The sequence below is a fragment of the Pelobates fuscus genome, chromosome 2, assembly GCF_036172605.1.
Source record: "Pelobates fuscus isolate aPelFus1 chromosome 2, aPelFus1.pri, whole genome shotgun sequence".
NCBI lineage: Eukaryota > Metazoa > Chordata > Amphibia > Anura > Pelobatidae > Pelobates > Pelobates fuscus.
The window spans coordinates 162,199,247-162,224,492 of NC_086318.1; the positions used below are offsets into that span (position 1 = coordinate 162,199,247).

The 25,246-nt window shown below is 35.5% G+C and overlaps 1 protein-coding gene across 1 annotated transcript in view; it reads right to left on the bottom strand.

Moving 5' to 3' along the window:
* CSMD1 (CUB and Sushi multiple domains 1) overlaps positions 1-25,246 on the bottom strand; it is a 1,854,468-nt gene that overhangs the window by 984,574 nt on the left and 844,648 nt on the right. The window contains exon 4 of the mRNA XM_063441118.1: positions 996-1,190. Coding sequence (XP_063297188.1) covers positions 996-1,190 — 195 coding nt within the window. The remainder of the gene's footprint in view (positions 1-995; positions 1,191-25,246) is intronic.

Here is a 25,246-nt window from a genome sequence, read left to right on the forward strand (position 1 = left end):
TCTGTGTGCAGCAGCAGGAAGAGAGACCTGACACCGGAGCCTGCACTGCAATAATCATAGTTATCAAACCCCTTCACTTCTACCCCTGTTAGTATGTTGCAAGGTGAATAGATCTTCCAACTGCACATGTGCAAATCTGGCAGACATGTCCAGTGCAATTTTCCAGCATTCCTATGGATAGGACACACCCTTAGAACATACAATTCTCCTTGGTGGGCCCTCTTTTATTTACAGGCCCACTCGGACGTTGGTTTTCGGCACACCACAACCAACTTTTATCTCTTACACTATCCATTACATATTAAATTCCGAGCACAAATATATATAAAATAATATATATATAAAATAATCTAATGTACCTCCTTTTTTATGCTTCAGAATGAGGATACTGTCTCATTGTCCCAAGGTGATGCATGTCCCTTTAATATACATTTTCAAGTAAACAGAGCATCCAGTAAAGAAAAGTTTAACACAAGGTGACTTTTAATGTTTTATTCCTTTGTGTAAATAGAGAATTTAGAGTTTCCTTTCATTATGGAAACTATGTACAGCAGAGCATAAATATATAAAATAATAACTTCAATTCATCTTCTAATACTAATTCTGTGATATATTTATATATATATAAACATGAAGAAAGTCAGCACTCTAGGATTCCAAATCAAAATTTTATTTTCAGTTCAAGTAAATTCTCTTGTCAACATTTCAATTCAACATCTGAATGTCCAGATGTTGAACTGAAACCTTGACAAGAGGATTAACTTGAAGTAAAAGAAAACAAATAAAAATGAAAAATAAAACCAATATTTTCATCTCTTTATTTCCTGGGCTGTGAAAAATTGTTAACCATTGCTCATATCTGTTACATTCACAGGTGAAAATTAAGTTTTACTGCCATGTATAATAACTCATTAATAACTTACTTTCAATAATACAAAAATATTATTGTTACTGCTATGTAATTCCGGTTTAAATGATTGTTTAAAGCATCTTACCTCTACAAAAAGGAGATGGGAAGTCCCAAGAAGCACCATTTCCTGGGCTTACAATACATGTTAATGTAGAATGTCCTTCAAGAATATATCCATTTACACAGTTGTATCGGATTTTGTCTCCAATGTTGAATCGTGTCCCATGTAGTATACCTTTTGGTATTTCTCCAGGATTTCCACAAGTATGGCTTGGCAGCACTTAAAAGAAAACATAGATATATTTTAGACTTTATAAAATGTAATTATAATGTTAACATAAGTCCTGTAAATATTACCCATTCACATTAGCACTTCAACACATCTATTGTTATATGTTATTATTGAAAAGGAGTATTAGTCACTTATTTTCAACATCGTCCGTCAGCAAAGTTTAGAAAATCACCCTTCCAAGTATTTTAATGGACTTTTCAATATGATTGCAGATCAATACATCACTGTCACACACAGAGCTGTATTTTATTATCTGTGATGAATGTATTACTCATAGGAGAGATGTGTAAGACACCAGAAGGGGATTTATGTTTTAATAATATACTTCAGCAAACAACTTTCTGTGAAATTATACACAATAATGGTAACCTACTGGTAACGGAGTTATAAAAGGATACCTTCATATACTTAATCTTTTTAAAGCAAATCCAAATAAAAGTCAGCACAATAATTGTGTATATTTTTTCAGTATACTATTGTTGATAGATAAAAACAAAAAACAAAAAAGTATACACATTATGTGACAGAAAGTAGGACAACAATTTGCCTTTATTTTTTTATTTTTTTTTGTCAGTAATTATGCATTGTCACCCAATTGCCATAATATACAGTATCAAAATAGAAAAGTCGAGGCACTCCAAGGTACAAATCAGGCAATTTTATTGAACCCACTCCATCGCAACGTTTCGACCTACACGGTCTTTGTCAAGCTTGACAAAGACCGTGTAGGTCGAAACGTTGCGATGGAGTGGGTTCAATAAAATTGCCTGATTTGTACCTTGGAGTGCCTCGACTTTTCTATTTTGTTATTCAGCATTTTGGTCTCTGGTACTGAGACTGTCTGAGTTGCACCCAGCTACATACTGCTTAAAGGGATAGAGTGCAGTTCCACACCCTACCATAATATACAGTATCGGCATAGCTGACTTAGAGAATGTTTGCATGTTGGCTATTTTTACCTTTAAATTGAGATTCTCTTTCAATTCACTTTCAATTCTCACTTTAGTGAATAACCCTGTATATAGTTTCTCTATTTTAAAGACTTCATGGCTAATTACTTGCACTGACCATCTTGATATAAATATTGGGCATGTGATGGGAAAAATAAATCTTTATTAATATTCAACGTAATTAGAGCATTTAATGAGCCTACACAGGAATTGAAACTTATGTTTTATGTAAATATATAGACCATCTATACAATCTGAAATAAAAATATTTTTTGTTGTAACAATGATGTAGTCGAAATATAAACAGAATAATCTTTCTGATGAATGCTGTTGCATTTTTCAGGTAAGAGTATTTACAACCATGTGTTTGACCCCACAAGAAAACACTTTCAAAGTAAACCTATTATCTACAGAAATAGTTGTGATAACACTTAACAGAGGAAAACAGTGTGTCATACATGATCTCTAAACTTGCATTTCACCCTGCAACCTACAAAAATAACCATAAATCCTCCTATATCCTTCAACAAAGCAGTGTAAAAATAATCTAAAGTTGAAATATATAATAATGGTATATTCAAAAAGAATAAAATATCACCTGTCTTAAAAGAAGGACAAAACCCAAACTAGCTAGTACATTTTAGGAAATAAAACCCAAGCATTCAAGCATTTTCAATTAAAAAAGAGCAAATAAATAATTGTCTGATTGTTTAATATAAATCAACAAATCAACATGTTCCTACCACTCAGTTAAAACAATAACAAATTATGTATAAATAATAGAATACAGATGTGACTCTAAGGCAAGGGACAGGTTTATAATGTCGCACTTAGATTCACTTATAAAAAGTAGTGTTAATAATAGATGGGTAAGATGAGTAAAACTAAGATTTTCTGAATATATTCTTTATGTCCTTTGACCTAGACTTTCATTAACATATGCCGTGAGTCCCCAATTAATCCATACATATTTACTGAGATTGAGACAAAAGTGATTTATCAAAGAGTAACTACCTTATTTGTTATATCAATCTTCACAAAGGTTGTATATCCCAGCTTCTTCAATGCTAAATAATAAAAATCTTAGAACTTATCTTAGAACTGTTATCCCACCTATGAGTGCCCCACAAGTCTATCATCTTCTTATGTAGCTATAGGTAAGATATAGTAGAGGTTTGAAATAGTGAAGGTATGTAATAGTGAAAGTGTGTCTAATTTAAAAAAAAATCAGAAAGGCGACAATTTATAAAAACATTATACAAAATAAAACATCAGCTAATATATGAACGATAAATAAATGCATAGTACTATTCAATACTAACATGTGTAAACGTAATTTCAAACCGTAAATATATTTATTAATAAATAGTTACTAACATTTTCCTTACTTTTTCTGTAAAATTAGCTTTCTTCTTAGGTTGTAACACGACAAAATTGTATATATTTATTTATAAAATATTTTACCAGGAAGGTTACATTGAGATTTCTCTTGTTTTCAAGTATGTCCGGGGCAAAATGTGCCATTATATGTAAAATGCAGAGTATGTTTAAATGTTAGAGTATAACATGCAGAGTAAAGTATTTCATTGTGATGCATGGCACATCTATTAGGAAATTAATTATGTAAATCTTAAATTATTGCACATAGTTTAATTTATAAGTTATAATTAACTGATATAAAATGCACACACATCAGCCATGACTTGTCACACTGAAAATAGCGTTAAACCCTGCATACAAACTCATATTAAGTCTATTTTCTATAATGCGTTTCCTAATATTATTTCAAAAGCTAAAGATGCTATTGACGAAGAACGTAAAAATATGCTAATCTAATGCATACCTAACAATTAAGTGATTTTTAAGTCCTCTCAAGATTGACTGAGCAATTTGTGAGCTATGATTAACCTGTTTCATTCTATCATTGAGGTATGTATAATTATTAAACTTTGAACATAGACTAATGGATTTAATCAATAGAAGTTTCTCTAAAACAAAAAAACAATTGTATAGTTATTTCCTATGAGGTCATAACTGTAACTCCTACAAGTAATTTGTGAATTTAGAACATCCATGACACTACACATAGGAATCTCAAAAGTTTTATGTCTAAAATCCTATAGTAATTATAACATATTTGAAAAATTACATTTAACTACTGTATTCAAGAGCTTGTGCGGTAACTAGAAGTGGTCTCTCTTAAACACCAGTCCATGTGCCATCATGTGAGAACTACTGCAAATATCCCATGATGAGATCTTCCAATGTTTTTATATAACCACTTCACCATATCACGACCAGTGAAATACAGCATACCCAGTGCTTCTATAAAATAAGTATACTGTCTAGATATGGTTAAATATGTTCCTCTCAAGTTACTAACAAACTGAATGTCACAAAATCAGTCTATACTTTTTATCTTATGATCTTATATAGTAATTTGCACTTTACCTATATCAATCTATTTATCTAATGTTACAAACAATTATAAAACATAATTTATACCAAATATTTAAAAATCCGTATGTATTATTGCATGCCTAAGTTATTCCTCCCTTTTTAAGTGCCAAATATATGAAATATATAATATACCTTAAATGTTTCATGATTACGTCATCATTGAACAACTATTTAGATGAACATTATTATTAGTCATTTATCGTTGTGAAATAATGTGATAGAAATAAAAAAAAAAACCTTTTTCTCGATCGATACTAATGTTATTAATATATATATATATTGGTAACAAAATACACATTTAGAATGACATTCTATATGTATCTATCTATATATAAAATACGAATAACTGCAAATATATATATATATTTATTAATAAAATCACATAATTATGCGAAAAGATTTCATAAGTATACATGTAGAATTTAAATACATACATACATATATATTAAAATTCTACATGTATATTTAAGTAATATTTTAGCATAATTATGTGATTTTATTAATAAAAACTTGATTGACATGCCTGATAACCCAAGCAGAAAGTGCAGATAATTTAATTCAAAAGCACTATATTTAATCCTGTAACTTTCCAAGACACCATAAAACCTGTAAATGGGGGTACTGTTTTACTCGGGAGACTTTGTTGAACACAAATATTAGTGTTTCAAAATGGTAAATTGTATTACAACGATTATATTTTTAGTAAATTGAAATTTTTTGCATTTTTCACACATGAACGGCACTGTTACTAACGATATTATTGTTGTAATACGTTTTACTTTTTTTAAACACTAATGTTTGTGTTCAGTGAAGTCTCCCAAGTATAGCAATACCCCCCATGTACAGGTTTTATGGTGTTCTTGACAGTTAGAGAGTCATATATAAGGCTTGCATTTCATTTTTTTCACATTGAAATTTGCCAGTTTGGTAATGTTGCCTTTGAGACCGTATGGTAGACCAGGAATGAGAATTATCCCCATAATTGCATACCATTTGTAAAAGTGGGGAACCCAATATATTGCAAGTGGGTTATGTCCAGTCTTTTTTAGTAGCCACTTAGTCACACACACTGGCCAAATATTTGTTTTTTGCTTTTTTCACACAAAAACAAATATGAATACTAACTTTGGCCAGTGTTTCTGACTAAGTGGCTACTAAAAAAAGGCTGGGCATACCTCACTTGCAATACCTTGGGTTGTCTACTTTTGCAAATGGAATGCCATCATAGGGGTAATTCTCATTCCTGGGCTACCACACGGTCTCAAAGGTAACATTACTGATTAGGCAAATTTCAATGGAAAAAACAAAAAATGGAATGTGCTATACTTGACCTTGTAACTTTCCAAAACACAGTAAAACCTGTTAAAGAGGGGGACTGTTGTACTTGTGAGACTTTGCTCAATACAAATATGTGCAATTTATTGCAGTAAAAGCTAACAGTATTATGACACTTACAGCTAATATGTAAGACGGAACTACAATTTTTTTTAAATCTTAATTTCTCACAGTTTTTTTTTATTTTATTCATAATAAATTATGTTCCACATATGAATAGTTCATGAGAAATTAAAGCCCTGTTTCTCCTGAATAAAATTATATATAGTAAATGTGGGTGCGCTTATTATGAAAGAGGTGAATTACGGTTGAACAGACATATAGTGCAAATTCCAGTTTTTGTTTACATTTTGTTTTGATCAGAACGTGTACTGTGACTCTGTCCTGAAGGGGTTAAATTAATCTCTGTTAATGTGCAAGGATTCAATACCCCAACAAAAAGAAGGATGATATATAATTTATTTTTATTCTGAAAAAATCCATGTGGGATTCATTCAAAAAACCCACTGGAAAAAATCGGATATTCAAAAAATGGGGTGGGAAAAAATTCCCAACTATCCTACAAGCCTCACTGGAAAACCATAAAAAAGAGGAGTAGCAATTGTATTTGCGGATGACCTAAATATTGAATTTTTTATAGTAGTTTGCAAAATTTATAATAATGTATATACATTAGTTTATTTGTACTTGCCCAATAATAATCCTATGGCCTTGTTTGCAAAATTAATGGAAAGAGTTAAAAAAAAATTGAAAAAGGTTACAATAATTATAGCTGAGGATTTTAATTGTGTTTATGACCAAACCATTGATAAAACTTTAAGTCTAAGAAATATGTCACGAATCAATTGATGAAATCAAATAACATACAGGGAGTGCAGAATTATTAGGCAAGTTGTATTTTTGAGGATTAATTTTATTATTGAACAACAACCATGTTCTCAATGAACCCAAAAAGCTCATTAATATTAAAGCTGAATATTTTTGGAAGTAGTTTTTAGTTTGTTTTTAGTTATAGCTATTTTAGGGGGATATCTGTGTGTGCAGGTGACTATTACTGTGCATAATTATTAGGCAACTTAACAAAAAACAAATATATACCCATTTCAATTATTTATTTTTACCAGTGAAACCAATATAACATCTCAACATTCACAAATATACATTTCTGACATTCAAAAACATAACAAAAACAAATCAGTGACCAATATAGCCACCTTTCTTTGCAAGGACACTCAAAAGCCTACCATCCATGGATTCTGTCAGTGTTTTGATCTGTTCACCATCAACATTGCGTGCAGCAGCAACCACAGCCTCCCAGACACTGTTCAGAGAGGTGTACTGTTTTCCCTCCTTGTAAATCTCACATTTGATGATGGACCACAGGTTCTCAATGGGGTTCAGATCAGGTGAACAAGGAGGCCATGTCATTAGATTTTCTTCTTTTATACCCTTTCTTGCCAGCCACGCTGTGGAGTACTTGGACGCGTGTGATGGAGCATTGTCCTGCAGGAAAATCATGTTTTTCTTGAAGGATGCAGACTTCTTCCTGTACCACTGCTTGAAGAAGGTGTCTTCCAGAAACTGGGAGTTGAGCTTGACTCCATCCTCAACCCGAAAAGGCCCCACAAGCTCATCTTTGATGATACCAGCCCAAACCAGTACTCCACCTCCACCTTGCTGGCGTCTGAGTCGGACTGGAGCTCTCTGCCCTTTACCAATCCATCCATCTGGCCCATCAAGACTCACTCTCATTTCATCAGTCCATAAAACCTTAGAAAAATCAGTCTTGAGATATTTCTTGGCCCAGTCTTGACGTTTCAGCTTGTGTGTCTTGTTCAGTGGTGGTCGTCTTTCAGCCTTTCTTACCTTGGCCATGTCTCTGAGTATTGCACACCTTGTGCTTTCGGGCACTCCAGTGATGTTGCAGCTCTGAAATATGGCCAAACTGGTGGCAAGTGGCATCTTGGCAGCTGCACGCTTGACTTTTCTCAGTTCATGGGCAGTTATTTTGCGCCTTGGTTTCTCCACACGCTTCTTGCGACCCTGTTGACTATTTTGAATGAAATGCTTGATTGTTCGATGATCACGCTTCAGAAGCTTTGCAATTTTAAGAGTGCTGCATCCCTCTGCAAGATATCTCACTATTTTTGACTTTTCTGAGCCTGTCAAGTCCTTCTTTTGACCCATTTTGCCAAAGGAAAGGAAGTTGCCTAATAATTATGCACACCTTATATAGGGTGTTGATGTCATTAGACCACACCCCTTCTCATTACAGAGATGCACATCACCTAATATGCTTAATTGGTAGTAGGCTTTCGAGCCTATACAGCTTGGAGTAAGACAACATGCATAAAGAGGATGATGTGGTCAAAATACTCATTTGCCTAATAATTCTGCACACAGTGTATATAAAAGATACAAACTATATGATGCTTGGAGAACCATGTACCCAGAAGGAAGAGATTATAGTCACCTTTCAAAAGTACATGGTTTGTACTCCAGAAGAGACGTGTTTAGTAAAGGCTAATACTATTCGTTATGTTCTTAAAATTCAAATCAAAGACAACACATAGTTGGACCACAGCTTTGTTATTGTAGAGCTTGGAAAATTGCCTCCTCAGGGTAGGTGTACTTTGAGATTAAATGACAAAATAATAAAGATAACAAAAAATAAAGAACGTTTTAAATTATCAAAATATTTTGAAAAAGAAAATTCTACTCCTGATCCAGCTGAGGCAACAATCTGGTGTACTAATAAGGTGGTCATGAGAGGCTATTCAATAAAAATGGGGAAAATCTATAGAATGAATAACAGTAAAGATATATATCGGATTTATACATACAGTTTATTTTAATCTACCGTATATACTCGAGTATAAGCCGACCCGAATATAAGCCGAGGCCCCTAATTTTACCCAAAAAAACTGGGAAAACGTATTGACTCGAGTATAAGACTAGGGTGAGAAATGCAGCAGCTACTGGTAAATTTCTAAATAAAATTAGATCCTAAAAAAAATATATTAATTAAATTTTTATTTACAGTGTGTGTATAATGAATGCAGTGTGTGTGTATGAATGCAGTGTGTGTGTATGAATGCAGCGTGTGAATGAGTGCAGCGTGTGAATGAGTGCAGCGTGTGTATGAGTGCAGCGTGTGTATGAGTGCAGTGTGTGTGTATGAATGCAGTGTGTGTGTATGAATGCAGCATGAGTGTATGAGTGCAGCGTGTGTGTATGAGTGCAGCGTGTGTGTATGAGTGCAGCGAGTGTATGAGTGCAGCGAGTGTATGAGTGCAGTGTGTGTATATGAATGCAGTGTATGAGTGCAGTGTGTGTGTATGAGTGGTGTGTGTATGAGTGGTGTGTGTGTGTGTTGCAGAGCCTTGGTGGGGGGTGGGCAATTTTTTTTTAATTTTTTTTTATTATTTTAATTATTTTTTTTATTATTATTTATTATTATTTTTATTTATTTAATTTAATTATTATTATTTTTGGATTATTATTTATTATTTAAGTATTATTTTTTTTTTATTATTATTACTAATTATTTTTTTTTTCGTCCCCCCTCCCTGCTTGATACCTGGCAGGGAGGGGGGCTCTCCTTCCCTGGTGGTCCAGTGGCATTGGCAGTTCAGTGGGGGGGAGAGGGGAGCTGGCAGAGCTGTACTTACCTTTCCTGCAGCTCCTGTCAGCTCTCTCCTCCTCCGCGCCGTCCGTGCAGCTCCCTCTGTCAGCTCCCAGTGTAAGTCTCGCGAGAGCCGCGGCTCTCGCGAGACTTACACTGGGAGCTGACCAAGGTGCTGAACGGACGGCGCGGAGGAGGAGAGAGCTGACAGGAGCTGCAGGAAAGGTAAGTACAGCTCTGCCAGCCCCCCTCTCCCCCGGTCTGTATTATGGCAATGCAAATTGCCATAATACAGACTATGACTCGAGTATAAGCCGAGTTGGGGTTTTTTAGCACAAAAAATGTGCTAAAAAAACTCGGCTTATACTCGAGTATATACGGTAAATTAAATAAACAGCAACCCACAAATAATAATAAAATATTGTTGATCGAACTTCAAAACAAAATAAATATAAAAACAGAAGAAAAAATTAATACTACCTTAAATAAATTGAGATTAACTAATTAATATTTGGGACACAGAGCCAGTCACAATTTAACAATAAAATTAAAAAAAATATAAATCTAAGAACAAGATAGATAAATTAATAGATGAATTTGGAATTTATTCCACACCTGAGAAAATCGGGTAGAAAATTAAAAAATGTTATAGTCAATTATATAATCTGGGGATTTCTCCTAATGAGCAAAAAATTAAAGAACATCTAAAGAAAATAAATATTACTAAAATAACAAAATTGGATTTATAAAAATTGAACGCCCACTTTACTATCAATGAAGTTAAGAAAGAAATTGATAAATTAGATTTATATGAAACACCAGGCCCGGATGGATTTATATATATATAAATGCTATAAATGCAAAAACACCTAAAGAGTTATTACAAGCTAATCTTCTGCTGATACTGAAACCTAATAAAAACCCAACTGATGTGAGCAATTATAGACCAATATCATTAATAAATATCAATATGAAAATCTATGCTTCTTAAAAGCTAAACAAATGAAATATATTAGAAATAAATCTTTCATTTGGATCAAATAGGTTTTGTACTTGGCAGATCTTCCAGTAATTGTACCAGAAGAATCTTGAACATACTAGATCAATCTAACAGAAATGGTATTCCCCTCCTGGCCCTGTCTTTAGATGCCGAAACGGCTTTTGACAGGGTCAGTTGGGGCTATTTAGAGAATGTTTTAAGATCTTTTGGTTTAGAAGGATGGATTCACAGTGCTATTATGGCTCTGTACTCCATCCCCTCTGCTAGGACAATAGGTGCCAATATATGTGCAGGTTGGTTCGATCTAAGGAATGAGATGAGACAAGGTTGCCCCCTGTCTCCATTGCTTTATATTTTATCAGTTGAACCATTAGCAATTAACCCCTTAAGGACACATGACGGAAATATTACATCATGATTCCCTTTTATTCTAGAAGTTGTGTCCTTAAGGGGTTAAGATTAGAGAGAACAACAGAATAAAAGATTTTAGCACTAAAAAACAGGAAGTTAAAATATCTCTATATGCTGATGACATCCTGATCTAACTTACATCACCCACAAGGTCTCTTCCTTGTCTAATGCAAGAAATTAAAAATTATAGTGACATATCAAACTATAAATTAAATATATCAAAAACTACTTCATTAAATATTAATATAGATAACACAACTATTAGTGATCTAAACAAACAATTTGATTTCATATGGAAGAAGAAATATTTAAATGATCTAGGTATAATAATTACAGCAAAAATATAAAGAACAATGGAAGTAAATGTTTTAAAATTGTTAAAATATACTAATAAGACCTTAAAAGAATGGTGATCTATTGAATCATCCTGGCTAGGAAGAATCAATACCATTAATGCATATATTATACCAAAATGGTCATACTTATTTTTGATGATTCCACTAAAGATTCCCAAAAGTTGGTTGGACGTGATCCAAGCCAGTTTTGTATCATATATTTGGAAGGGTAAAACACCAAGAATAAGTGCAACTGTGTTAGCAAGAAAAATCCAAAAAGGAGGTCTAAATTATCTGATTATTTTCATGTATATCATGCTAATATCAGTGGACACACACACATATATATATATATATATATATATATATATATATATATATATATATAAATTACAAGTAGATTCAATGTCAATGGAACCGTGGTATTTGATTGAATCAGAGGCAGTGAACACGGAGAGATTAGAATTATTTTTATGGTAGAACAGTGGAAAAGTAGTTACCGATTCTATAGCTAATAAATCCTATATATTGGCACAAAGGATCCAAGAATGGGATGAAATAAAGAAAAATATGGGCTTAAGTCAAAAAATCATAAAGACAAGTCGATTAATCTCTTTAGAAGACAACATGGTAGATTTATCTCTAAAACAATGGCCCAATAAGAACAACATTATTATAGCGGGTATTATATGACAAGATCAAATAGAACCCTTCCCATATATAGTATCAAAATATGAGGTTTCAAATAAGGAGTTGTTTAAATTTTTACCAATTAAGAACTTTCTAAACTCCTTGTAACAAAGCCCCCCGTTTAAGCGTTATAATGGCTGCATATAACTATGAACAAAGACTATTTGTTTGTTTTGCCTTCTCTCGAAAGGACTAATCGTGTAGTTGACTATTCCGTTCGTATGCCGAATTGTCTGTTGAATGACCGACCACTCAGAACAGGAGTGTGGCACCAATTATCCCTCTTGACCTGTGGAAACCGCAAACACCTAGTGGTTTAACATGGTGGTTGGCTTTTGTTTATGCGAACACGTGGTGGTGACCATTTTGTTTAGTCGAACGCACTTAGCGGTGTTTTGTCATCGACCACGTGGAATTTGGAATTTCGGCTACCTTTTTCCACGAACACCGCTGAACTTTTACCTTCTGTGTATTCGACTATAATCCTATGAACAAGGCGCTTAATACGTGAACTTATCCATCCGAACAAGCTGCATTCAGTGATGGTCGGCACGAACGGCTCCATTCGTGAATTTTACACTTATAACCAAGGGAAAATAGACCGAACGCAGAGACTGAAATTGTGGAACTAGTTTGGGCAGAGAAACATGCGAACAGTCGGTCACATCCACATTTCACTAACTCCCGAACCCTGGTCCAAATCGTGCCATTTTTGGATATGTTGCTACCCTGAATGTACTGATCTTGAAAAATTATGAAAATTTTGGAAAAAGTATAATGTTTAGCTTGGAGATAATTGAGCTGATATACCACTTAACTCAATTATCTCCTAAGCAGAGGGAGGAATGTATTGTAATTACTGGGTGTGTTTTTACTGTAACATTGTAACTGATTGGCTGCTTTATTTTCATTGTTGGTGCCCCACCAGGTCTAGTGGGTGGTGATATTACTGTAAAATCCTGCAGAAAAGCAGCTGCTGTGTGGTAATTAAATCAGTTCTACTTCACCCTTCAGAATGTAGCCTTGTCTCGTTATTGAAAGGGAACCTGCTATACATAATTACTAGCTCTTGTAAGAGCTCTGCCTCTCTACTGCTACAAGGATCCAGCGGATGGGATAGTGCCTCTCCACTATAGCCCAGCACCTTGCCTGGAGAAATGATGTCTCCAACGGCAGATACCCCTCTACAACCAGCGTAGCCATTACACTCCTCTTTGTTAAAGAGTACATTTATTGGTTGTAAAGATTTGTAATTAATGTTTTCCCATGAGAATGTTATAAAAATTGACTCTAAGGCCAATGAGTTGATTGCTTTAATGAATTCCAAACCATTAAAAATATTAAATACCTGGCATAGCGAACTAGGATTACAGATCTCTGAATATGAATAAGGGCAACGCATTACAATTATTATGTAAAAATATACATTGTCTCTGTCTGATCGAATGTCAATTTAAGATTATATATAAGTGGCATTTAGTCCCTGTTAGATTATCGAAAATGTACCCAAATTATATCCCAAATTGTTGGAGATGTGGAAATCCCGCAGGCACGTTCTTATATATCTGGTGGTTATGCCCAATTGTTAAAGAATTATGGAAATGTGTATTTGATAAATTTGAGGCCCTATCCAAGATAAAGGTGAAGTGGGGTCCAGAGCCTGTGTTATTGCATATTCATTTGAATGCATTTTCAAAGGAAAACAGATGTTTGGCAATTCATTGCTTTGTTGCGGCAAAAATAATGATTGCCAGAAATTGGAAATCTAGTATCCCCTTTCAAAGAGTGTGCGTGACGTAGTTGTGGTGGTGAAAGGGTTAAAGTTCACTATTTGTCTGCACTAGACTGGAAATAATGACAAAATCCCCCTTTAACACCACGCACACTTGAACATAATAATATAACTATTACTATTTTAACGCTGCCACCACCACAACAATTTATAAATGGGGTGCCTTGGTCCCCCAGGTAAATCAACTATAAAACCCACCAAATATTACTTAGTACAATATTTAAGGAATTACAAAAATACTAACTAGTCTCTTCAGGTAAGTGATTCTTAACCAGACAAAGGCAGAACTTAATAAATTAATGTTTATTATGAGCAAGAAATAGTCACAGTGCATATAACAATATATGATAAACAAATTATTTACACTAACAACAGATAAAAGCAAAAAGGATAAAATACAGAAGTCCTAATTACTCACTTAGGTATTCAAAGTACTACTTCTGCCGAGGGGGTCTCTGGCAAGGAAAGATGGTGACTCACTTAGAATTAGATTCTGACCCCGAGCAAGTACACTAGCACCCTTCAGGATCATTAGAGATATACCCTGTGAATTACCACGCCTCACACAGAGGTGGAGTTAAAGAGTAGCTACAGAAATAATAAGTGACCACCCCCTTACGTCCACATCAATCCAAATGGAAACATTTGGTTCTATCTCCTCTTATGTACCTGCCACAGAAATAATAATTGTCTCTATGAATTTATTATTATATTCCCATTCTATACATATGTTACATGCCGGTCTTGCAATCCGATAGGATGGACACCACAGTTCCTTCCCCTTAATATGCCGCACAAATGGCATCTGACATTTCAACAACTCCAAGCTGCTAGGGCGGCAGTGGCCTACCTACAGGAGACGCACTTTTGTGCCCACAAACCATCTAACTTTGCCTCGACTAGATAACCCCAGACCTATCACTCCTACGCCCAAAACAAAATGAAAGAGGGTACCATACTGTTCCACGTGGACTGGGTTTTTTATTGTGACAAATAAGAAAAAGATAAGGAGGGCAGATTTCTGATACTGGTGGGCTCACTAAACGGAGTGAAGGTGACCTTCGCAAACTTATACACCCCAAATAAAAACCAAAATGGTTTCCTACAAAGAGCTATTGGCAAAATCGAGAAAGCTAGAGTGGGTCAGGTGTACATATGCGGGACTTCAATTGTGTCCTACATCCTATCCTTAACAAGTCAGGGGTGGACAGGCCATCAAAGGGGAGAAAGTCCATGAGTGCAAAATTGAAAAAACTATTGCATGACCGTGGCCTACACGACACATGGCATTCTCTATACCCAGGAACTAAAGATTATAACTACAACTATTATAACAAAACTTTGACGGAAGCAGAGAACCAACACAAACAAACTCTGACCGAGGCACTGGCGGCCGACATAAGCAAGATAAAATCTAGCCTACACAAACTACAGCTGCAGATTACCGAAAGACATATGAGAAAATTAAAACATAGATATTACCCAGGGGAATAGGGCAGGGAAGCTACTGGTATCCCAATTAAAACAAAAACTTTCTCCCAGTCAAAAACTCCATACCTAAAGATGAAAAAGGGACTTAGGGTGAGCAACCCATTAGCGATAGTTGAAGAACTAGCATCCATTTACGAGAAGCTCTATCATTTGAAAGAGGATGACAAGACACCTCAACCAATGCAACATTCCATTGACCAGTTTCTAGACCTAGGAGAGCTGTCCACTGTAACTGTAAACCAAGCTGAGAGGCTCGATAGCAGGATCAGTGAGGATGAGGTGATGCAGGCACTGAAAGGAACTCCCAAACATAAAGCGACAGAACCGGATGAGATTTTGGTCTCTTATTATATAAAATATAAGGAAATCCTGGTTTCGCACTTAACTACACTTTTTAATAGCATTTTAGGTGCCAGATGTATACACAACCGGAAATGTTGGAGGCCTCGATCATAGCTCTCCCTAAAACCAGGGAAGCCCCTGACCTGTAGCGCCAATCTCCACCCGATATCCCTGCTTAATGCAGACACCAACCTTTTTGCTAAGGTTATGGCACAAAGACCTAAGTCCCTTCTCGCCACGCTGGTTTCCCCAGAACAGGCCAGGTTTGTTCCCAACAGACAGGCAGGCGATAATATTCTTGGATCTCCTGGAACTGATGGATAGAGAGGGAGTTCCAGGACTGGACTTAGATGCCAAAAAGGATTTTGACCGCTTACATTGGCGGTACATGGCCTCGATACTTACAAAATATGGAATTCATCCCAAATTCAGAAACATACTTTCCCTGTACTCTGCCCCTACAGCAAGAATAATGTCGACAGGCTTTCTATCTAGGAAATTCCCATTCACCAATGGAACGAGACAGGGGTGCCCTCTGTCACCGTTGATTTTCATAATGGCATTGGAACTGCTAGTGAAACACATTCAAGGGAAGGCAAAAATAGCAGGACTTGACACAAAAATAGGCGCCCAAAAAGAAGCTCTTTTTGCAGCTAATGTTCTGCTGCTGCTGACACAGCCCCAGCAATAACTACCACCAGTAATGGACTTTCTCAAATACTATGGTGATGTCTCCTATTATTTGGGGATACAATTGGCGGCCACTAAACAAAAACCATTGAGAGCTAATCACTGCAAGCTCATGTCCGCGCTGCAGCAGACCACGGACAGCTGGGAGGGGGGAGGCGCCTCATGGCTGGGCCGTATAAACTCGGTCAAAAGGATGCTAATACCCTAAATTCTATTTCTGTTCAGAACCATTCCAATGGTGATCCCCAAGTCTATATCAGCTACATATCAGAGATTAATAAATGCACACATATGGAAATGAGAACCCCCAAGTGTATCCTTACACACCTTGAATTACAGAATGTGGGAGGGAGGTTTGGGAAGTACCTAATGTCCAATAATATTACTTTGCTTCAATACTGGCATAAACTGCTGTGCTCCTACAAGGCCAGGAGACAGCCCTCTGGTTCAAGCTAGAACAATCAATAGTAGCACCCCACAAAATACTAGACGGCTCCAACCACAGGCACTGAACCCACTGTCCCCCACCCGATTATCCATGCAAGTGTGGAGAACATGGGGCCTGAAACTAGTAGGGAAGGGATCCTGTATGCTATATGCAAGATTAGGAGCTACTACTACTCCAGTGATCTCACATTGGACACTTGACGCAATACAGGCCTAAATACAGTGTATCAGATGATGGATACTATAGGTATACATCACTTTCCAAAACTAAACATGGACTTTTACCTAAGTCAAAGGGAAATATTCACATACTTGAGATTCAAACACATCATACTACAGCACAAAGTAGTTAGGGTAGAAAAAGAGGGAATTAATGATATAGAAAAACTGTGTACTGGGGGACTGCGAAACGCTAAACCTCTATCGATCTGTTACAGAGGCTTGCTGCAGGTAACTAAATCCACCAAATTGCCGTACATGCAACAATGGGAACATGAACTAAACTGTGTTATAGACCCAATGCAATGGTTGCGGCTATGCAAACCACTAAAGCATCCACACATTGCCTAGATCACATAGAAGCCATTAGCAAAATATGACTGAGGTGGTATTTAACCCCACAAAATTTGGCCCATATATATGAAGGCACCTCATCTCTGTGCTGAAGGAAATAATTATCTCCCCTGACCTTTTTTTTCTTCATCTTTAAATTTTTCCTCTCCTGCATGGCCGTGGACTCGACATATAGCAATGTTATATTCTTGATTTTGGTGATGAATTGCAGGGCTCATTGCTTATGTAGAGGTGCACTCTTCCCTGTTTTTTATTCCCTACTGTACTCTTGTACTTTGCTTATGTACCTTTGTATTACACTGGATAAAACTCTTTTAAATAAAGATTTGCAAAAAGAAAAAAAGCTTCTATGTTAATCAGTAATCTGTAGCTGAAGGACCTATGTCATTTTCATATAAGAATGATTCCACCCATAAGGACAGTAGATATCCAAAATGCTAGCAAGGTCCCTCATGAGAGATGCACGAGAGATACAACAAACACATGACAATGGTTTCAGCCTACTTTAGGCCTTGTCAGTGAGTTGCAGCTGATACTCCTCTAGGCACAGTGAGCATGGAGTCCACGTCTAGATTAATTTTTTGACTTAGGGAGACCCATAGCAAAAATAGAGAATATGCGAATTTTGTGAATGGGCAGAAATGCAGAGAAATAGTTTACAATTCGGTTAGTCCCTGCTGAAGTATCAAGAAGGTTTTTGCTCACTTGTAACAATACAATAACAGCTGTATACAGACCTGCTACCTTTATATAAGTGGAATATAACATTTTGATATAGGTTCTCTTAAAGACTAGTTATGACACAATTATTCTGTCATTGGCCACTAGAGGGCCAACAACTTAAGTTAACAACTTTTCTTTTTCGAATTTTTTATTTCCCTTAATCCATTCCATATTTGAAATATATAAAGTAGTAATACTTTTATTAACTAGGGTCACATAATACATTTAATAGCTGATATTATGTGAACGGTAATCATAATTTTTTACAAATTAACCTCATTCATCATCACCACCAGAGTTTTGCAAATTGCAATACACCTTGTATCAATGTTCCAAATCAATATTTAGCTTGTAATAGTGCTGCACTGTTAAACATGGTACAGGCCTCAAACCAAGAATTCCTTGAAGTAGCTGTATAAATACAAAGCCAAACAACCTGTAACCAATATAGATAATGTTTAAGTGTCCATGTGTACAATTAAAGATATATAGATGGAATATATATAGGAGAATGAGAAAATAGTTTTTCAAGTACAATAAATGAATTGACAATTTGTGAACACAGCCTTAAATATAACAACTTAGCACGTCACCATATTTTGTGGGGCTATAACTGAACTATAACGTATTCACAAAAACTGTGGATATGGCTTCTCCTTAGGCACCAGTCTGTTTGTTGAGGTCCAGGAGATGACATGCTTTGTATTTTTAATTTTATGATTTTATGCCATTCAGTGCCACAACAGAGAGCAGTGTATAGCTCATTTTCTCTCCTCTCCAAAAAGAAACCTTACACAATGCTGATGACATCTATACCACTGCATGTCTGTTTACCTACCTACCAACCGAAGACCCCACTGACAAAGGGTGATACTTTGGGTTTGAGGAAGAATAAATGATCCTTTGTCAATGCTAAGCTAGGGGTGGTGCAGGAAGAAATTCACACCCTCAGAGTCAAGTCAGCTTTATAGCTCAACAACAGGTGTGGAACATGGAGCAAGAGACTTTCGTAGAGGCCTTTCCAAGCTCTGTTAATTAAACTTGGGAAATAATATTAATAATGTAAAAATTCTCAGTGCAGCAGAATCAGTTGACAACAGTGAAGTGAAAACTATTCTTCCACAATCTCAAGCAAAATGTGTCAATTTTGATACATGCTATTAACTACTTAGGGCACCAAGAACACTTCAGGATGCCCTAGAAATGATTCCCTTTGTCCAAGGAATAGTCAGCAGTTATGGAGGCACTTGAGAATAATGTTCCCCTTATGTTTGAAACCTTGAAGCTTTTATTTTTGTAGGACCTTTTGTGGATTTTTCAGGAATGGAGGAGATGTTTCCAGCAACTTATGGGACACAGACATCACTTAAATTTCTATTGTTCAATTTTAGTATCATCACCTTCGCAGTAGACTATGTCTCTTTATTGCAGGCCCTAGGCCTGATCATGAAATCCACCATTTCTTCTGGGGCCCTGCACTGTTGTCACATTTTGACTATTGTCCCCCTCTGAACCCTGTATGTGTACAGATAGCATGTGAGGTTGCCTGGGACATTACTTTAATTATATACTATGGTGATGTCTCTTATATGTATGTTTAATTATATATTAACAGTTTCTCCACTTAACCTGCATTTGGTTTAATGATCTGCATTGCTATTTGTCTTACAATTTATTTTCTTTCTAGTTAAATAGTATTATTTTTATGTCTCATTTATTGTAGTACAAAATGTGTAAGATTTCTCACCCGCCCCCTCTGTGTTCAGAGGTTAATGAGCCATATATTTCCAGTCTGTACCCAGATGGCTCTCATCCTTAATGCCCACATTCTCTACAGGGTTTCTGCTTGAGCGCTCTTTTATTTTGGCTACTAATCATTTCTTATATTTGTTTCTACATATACACTGAACAAAATTATAAATGCAACACTTTTGTTTTTTCCCCCATTTTTAATGAGCTGAACTCAAAGATCTAAGACATTTTCTGTACACAAAAGGCCTATTTCTCTCAAATCTTGTTCACAAATCTGCCTAAATCTGTGTTAGTGAGCACTTCTCCTTTGCTGAGATAATCCATCCACCTCACAGGTGTGGCATATCAAGATGCTGATTAGACAGCATGATTATTGCAAAGGTGTGCCTTAGATTTATCATACAGCACAATGCCACAGATTTCGCAAGTTTTGAGGGAGCATGCAATTGGCATGTTGATTGCAGGAATGTTCACCAGAGCTGTTGCCCATGAATTGAATGTTCATTTCTCTACCATAAGCCGTCTCCAAAGGTGTTTCAGGGAATTTGGGAGTACATCCAACCGGCCTCACAACCGCAGATCACGTGTAACCACACTTGTGAGGTGGATGAATTATCTCGGCAAAGGAGAAGTGCTCACTAACACAGATTTAGACAGATTTATGAACAATATTTGAGAGAAATAGGCCTTTTGTGTACATAAAAAAAGTCTTAGATCTTTGAGTTCAGCTCATGAAAAGTGGGGGCAAAAACAAAAGTGTTGCGTTTATAATTTTGTTCAGTGTATTCAGTGAAATAGCTCAGTGGGTTAATACATCAGCAGAATCTGTTTTAACCCTTGGGTTGCAGGTTCAAATCCTGGCAGGGTTGACTCAGCCCTTCATCATTCCAAGGTAGATAAAATGAGTACCATTAAATTGGGTCAGCCCTTCATCCTTCTGAGGTAGATAAAATGATTACCATTAAATTGGGTGATAGTAACAACCCCTGGCTGTTGTAGACTACTTTGTCATAAAAGCAATCAAAAAGAACCTGGATGATAGGATACAATCACTATGTAAAGGGAGTATTTTTGGTGTGTTCGTCCTGGATTTTTGCAAAAAAGAGGTTGAGTATTAAAAGCTTTTAAATGTGCCCTGCTTTTACATTGATTTCTAAGTATATGTTGTTTTGCCATATCACTTTTTTTCAAGTTAAGCTCCAATCATCAATGACAGCTTTTATGTGTGTACAATAGTCCCATTTGAAAGATGATTGTTGAGAAGAACTCAAAAGATTTGATGGTTGATTGACATGCTATCTTATAATTTCAAATCATGGCTCTCTTGGTCATCAAAAGATACAAGCTTTTTTTGTCAGACATATATAGTTAAAACAATTTATGTTATATAGAACAGATTATACAATATATATATATATATATATATATATATATATATATATATATATAGAAAAAATGATAATTTAGGCACTCACCCCTGCAAGTTATTCCAGTGTATCTTGCCTTTGGTGCATCCAACGTCCAAATATATACCAAGTGATGTTCTTGATAAAGACCCTGAGGGGTCGAAACGTCGAAACAGATGATTTAATGTAAGCGTTTTTTCGTACTAATAAATCCACTATTGAAAAGTCCTTTTGAGTGCTCCACTTTATCACTTGGTATATATATATATATATATATATATATATATATATATATATATATATATATATATATTTGACAACATCCATTCTGACACATCAGACGTCATTCACCAAGCATTAGTAAAAGAAAAATCTCAACTTTCAATATGTAAACATTTCTTAATCAACAGGCTTGCATGGGAATAGCAATGCTGTGCACTTGCACTCCAAGTCTCTCTGAGACTGTATATGAAAGAAACGCTTAGAGCTTAGGATAGCTTCTGACCCTCTCCCTTTAGTGTTTGAAGTGACCATAAACCATAAACAATTAAGTTACATAGCAAACAAGTGCGCACCAAATCTCCCCCTCCTACAGTTGTAAGAGTTATATATTAGCTCTGAAGACTACATGTTTACACTCCTTGTACTGTGATTGTGAATAAGAGGGAGTTTTAGAATGTAACCCCATTACGTTCCCAATTCCACTTAAGTCCCACTAACACCACTGTTTTAATTAATAATTATTTATGATCTTGCTCATAATATTAAGTTTGCATGTCACTCACAGTAACTTTGGAAAAAACATCCTTAAGTTATACTCTCTCTTATTCACAATGGTTGTGAGTAAGAGAACATTTTAGGGGTAAGTTGGAAAATTGTCCAGCTCTTTTGTCTTATGAAACAAACAAAAAATATTTAGCATGAGTATGTATTATTAAATACATTGACATTTGAAGGGAACGGCAAAACCAAACACTGAGTTTTATAACTACTATAGTTACTGGTGGCTGCTTTTAAAGGAGCCAGCTATTAATCTTTACACTGTGCTGGGTGAGTGGATCCTCTGCTCCCCAAGTGCAGTATTCCCTCTCTTATTTTGAGTGTGTGGTCTGTGTAAGTTGTACGTGAGTGTTGTGAGTTATGTAGGAAATTCAGGGAAATCAGATATCTTGTATAAAAGCTTTTTATATTAATAATTGACTTCAGTGAAATAAATTAATGCTGAATCCCTATTCTTCATATAGGAACAAAATATCCTAGTCCAACCTCATTGCTAGTATTTTTTTCCCTCAGCCAAGCTCTCCTTATATATGTGTGTGTTTTTGTATTTTACCAGCAAGCTGCTAAAATGTGAATGGTTTGTATATTGTAATTGTGTCTTAGCTGTTATTAGCTATTGACTACAAAAATTCAGCCACATGGTGGTAATTTGTAGCCAGTGCAACATCAAGCTTCTGGCTGTTCTGTGACAACTTGTGACTGCTATTCACCAACAGGATTGTAAATGATCCCCTTGTGAGCAAAGAGAAAATATGACTATAAAGTATTAATGTATGCCATATTATCCGAAGGCCCTGTCCAAATTTTGTGTTTTTGAGTTATGAGTTCATGCTTTCATTGGATGTAGACCATTTAGTAAAGACCACTGTAAAGCGCTGCAGAATTTGATGGCGCTATATAAATAATAACATAATAATAATAATAATAATAATAATAATAGTAATAAGAAAGTTATCATTCTTCAATTTCTCTTCATTCATCACCAAGTCAACTTGATTTAACATTGCAATTATCACATATATTAAAATAGACACAAAATGAATTCTTGCATATGTATCACACCTGGGAAAAATTTTTTTTGCCAGAAAACAAACATTTTAAAATGTTTTCCCCAAAGCCTAGTGGGAATAGGTGGGGCCTGAGGGATGTGTTGTGTCATACCCGTGTGCAGATTTGTATTGATGAGAAAAAGGCCCTTTTTCTGGTGTCTCTGTAAGACAAAAGGGACAAAAAAAGTGCATTGAGCGCGTGTTTAAAGACTTCTTGTGGGATTGTGTGTGTAGAGTAAACTGATTGTGGTATGGTGTTTTTTGTATATAGATACATTTCAGTTGTGCTGTGTTTGTGTAATATGTGGCTAGGGGCTGTAGAGAGCCTGTGTGTAAAGGTGATGTAGTATGTGAAACATAGTGTGTATAGGGAATGCATGTCAGTGTGTGTAAGGTTGGGTCTTATAAGGCCTTGTGTGGTGGGGGATATGACTAGGAGCAAATATATAGATTTTTTTACTTTAAAAAAAAAATGACCCCTCTCCTTTCTTATCTTTTGTCAGGAAGAGGGTACATTGCAAGTCCTGGTTGTCAGGTAGTGGTAACTCTAGCCTGCAATTATTCCAGCTACAGGCAGACTTCACTCCTCTGGCGAGTTCCTCAGAGCATTGCCATGGTAACCACAGCAACACTCCAACCTTCCCAGCTCGTGAGAGGAATAGAGTCTCCCGGGTCCTCCTCTCTACTTGATCTCCTGTAGTAAACTGCCACATTCAGTCACATTTCCATTCCTATCCACAGATATATTTAATGAGTACTTATTTTACACAATTGTATTGCATGTTAATAACAAACTGGATGTGTATGTTACTTTTTGTGCCTCATCCTGAAACTTATTATGCAAGTTACCATTCTTTTCCACCAAGTCCAGCAGCAAAAATCACTTATCTATCCCACTAAGGAGTGGAACTTTGCATATACTCTATAAACAAATTATTAAAACAAAATAATTTTGTGACTGACCCTTGTAATGTAAACTTGTATTTGTCATTTTCAATACAAATCCATGTCCTTTGGCTAAAAAAATATATTAATAAATAAGGCAATATTAGTAGTTGTATATGCAGATTCCCCTATAATTGATGCACCCTTCATTTATTTTCTAACCTGTTAAGATGATCCTAGTTAAAGCTTTCTCTATTTTTTTCCAACAGTATTATTCCTGTATACACTGTGCTTATATTCATCCAAGAAAATCAGTTTGCATGTAACCTGAACTGTTATGTATGAAACTGCTATGTATTTATTTCACTTAAGTGTCAGATGCATTAATGAAGCTACACAAACATGATATAAATATATTCATTCTGTATCCATACATATAAATAGATGACTTTGACAGGAACTGTGAATCATCTGATAAAAGGTGGGGATGTTCTGCATTTTTAAAAAAAAAACATTTTTCCTTTTGCTTTCAGTTTAATTAAATTGACTTCAACATAGATGCAATAATTAATCAAAATACATCTATACATAAAGGTGCTCTTTGATGTTACAATAAAGCTATTACCTGCAATAGTCTTAAGTCATAAACGTTTCTCTTCCTGATTTAATATTGCATTACACTGTATTGCCGTCAATCATTATATACTGTTGTGATAAATTTGTAAATGAACAAATGTACCTAAAAGGATGAGGAAAAAAAGTCTTGCCATCAACTATTTTTCTGCGGTTTTAATGCAATACTGTGATTATGTAGTTTAACCTTATGTTTACTACAGCATATGGATCACCATAAGGCAAAACTAATCCTCTCGGTTCGATCATAATTATGACAGCCAAAAATATCACTTTGGCAATCTGAATAATAAAGCCATCTGTGAGACTGATGCCACAACAAGGGGAAAGTTTAGCACATTGTGCTACTTTATCAACAAGCAGCTAAAAGCATAATTGCCAATCTTGTAATGGAAAATATCAAAGAGATCTATGCCAAATATTCAGAAAATATTCACTATACGCAATCCTTTTGCTATGAGCTGTTTAAAGATTGAAATGTGCCAATGTAGACATTTCAATAGAGATGTTACACAGTACCTTTAACTATTTCAGTGATATCCTAGAGATGAAAGGACAAGTGACAAATAGTTTGCAATGTGTATATTTTAACCTTCCTTGTAATTCAAATCCAAAATGTGTTCAATCTTGAGGAGTATATGCATATTTTATGACATACTGTATGTCATTTGTTCA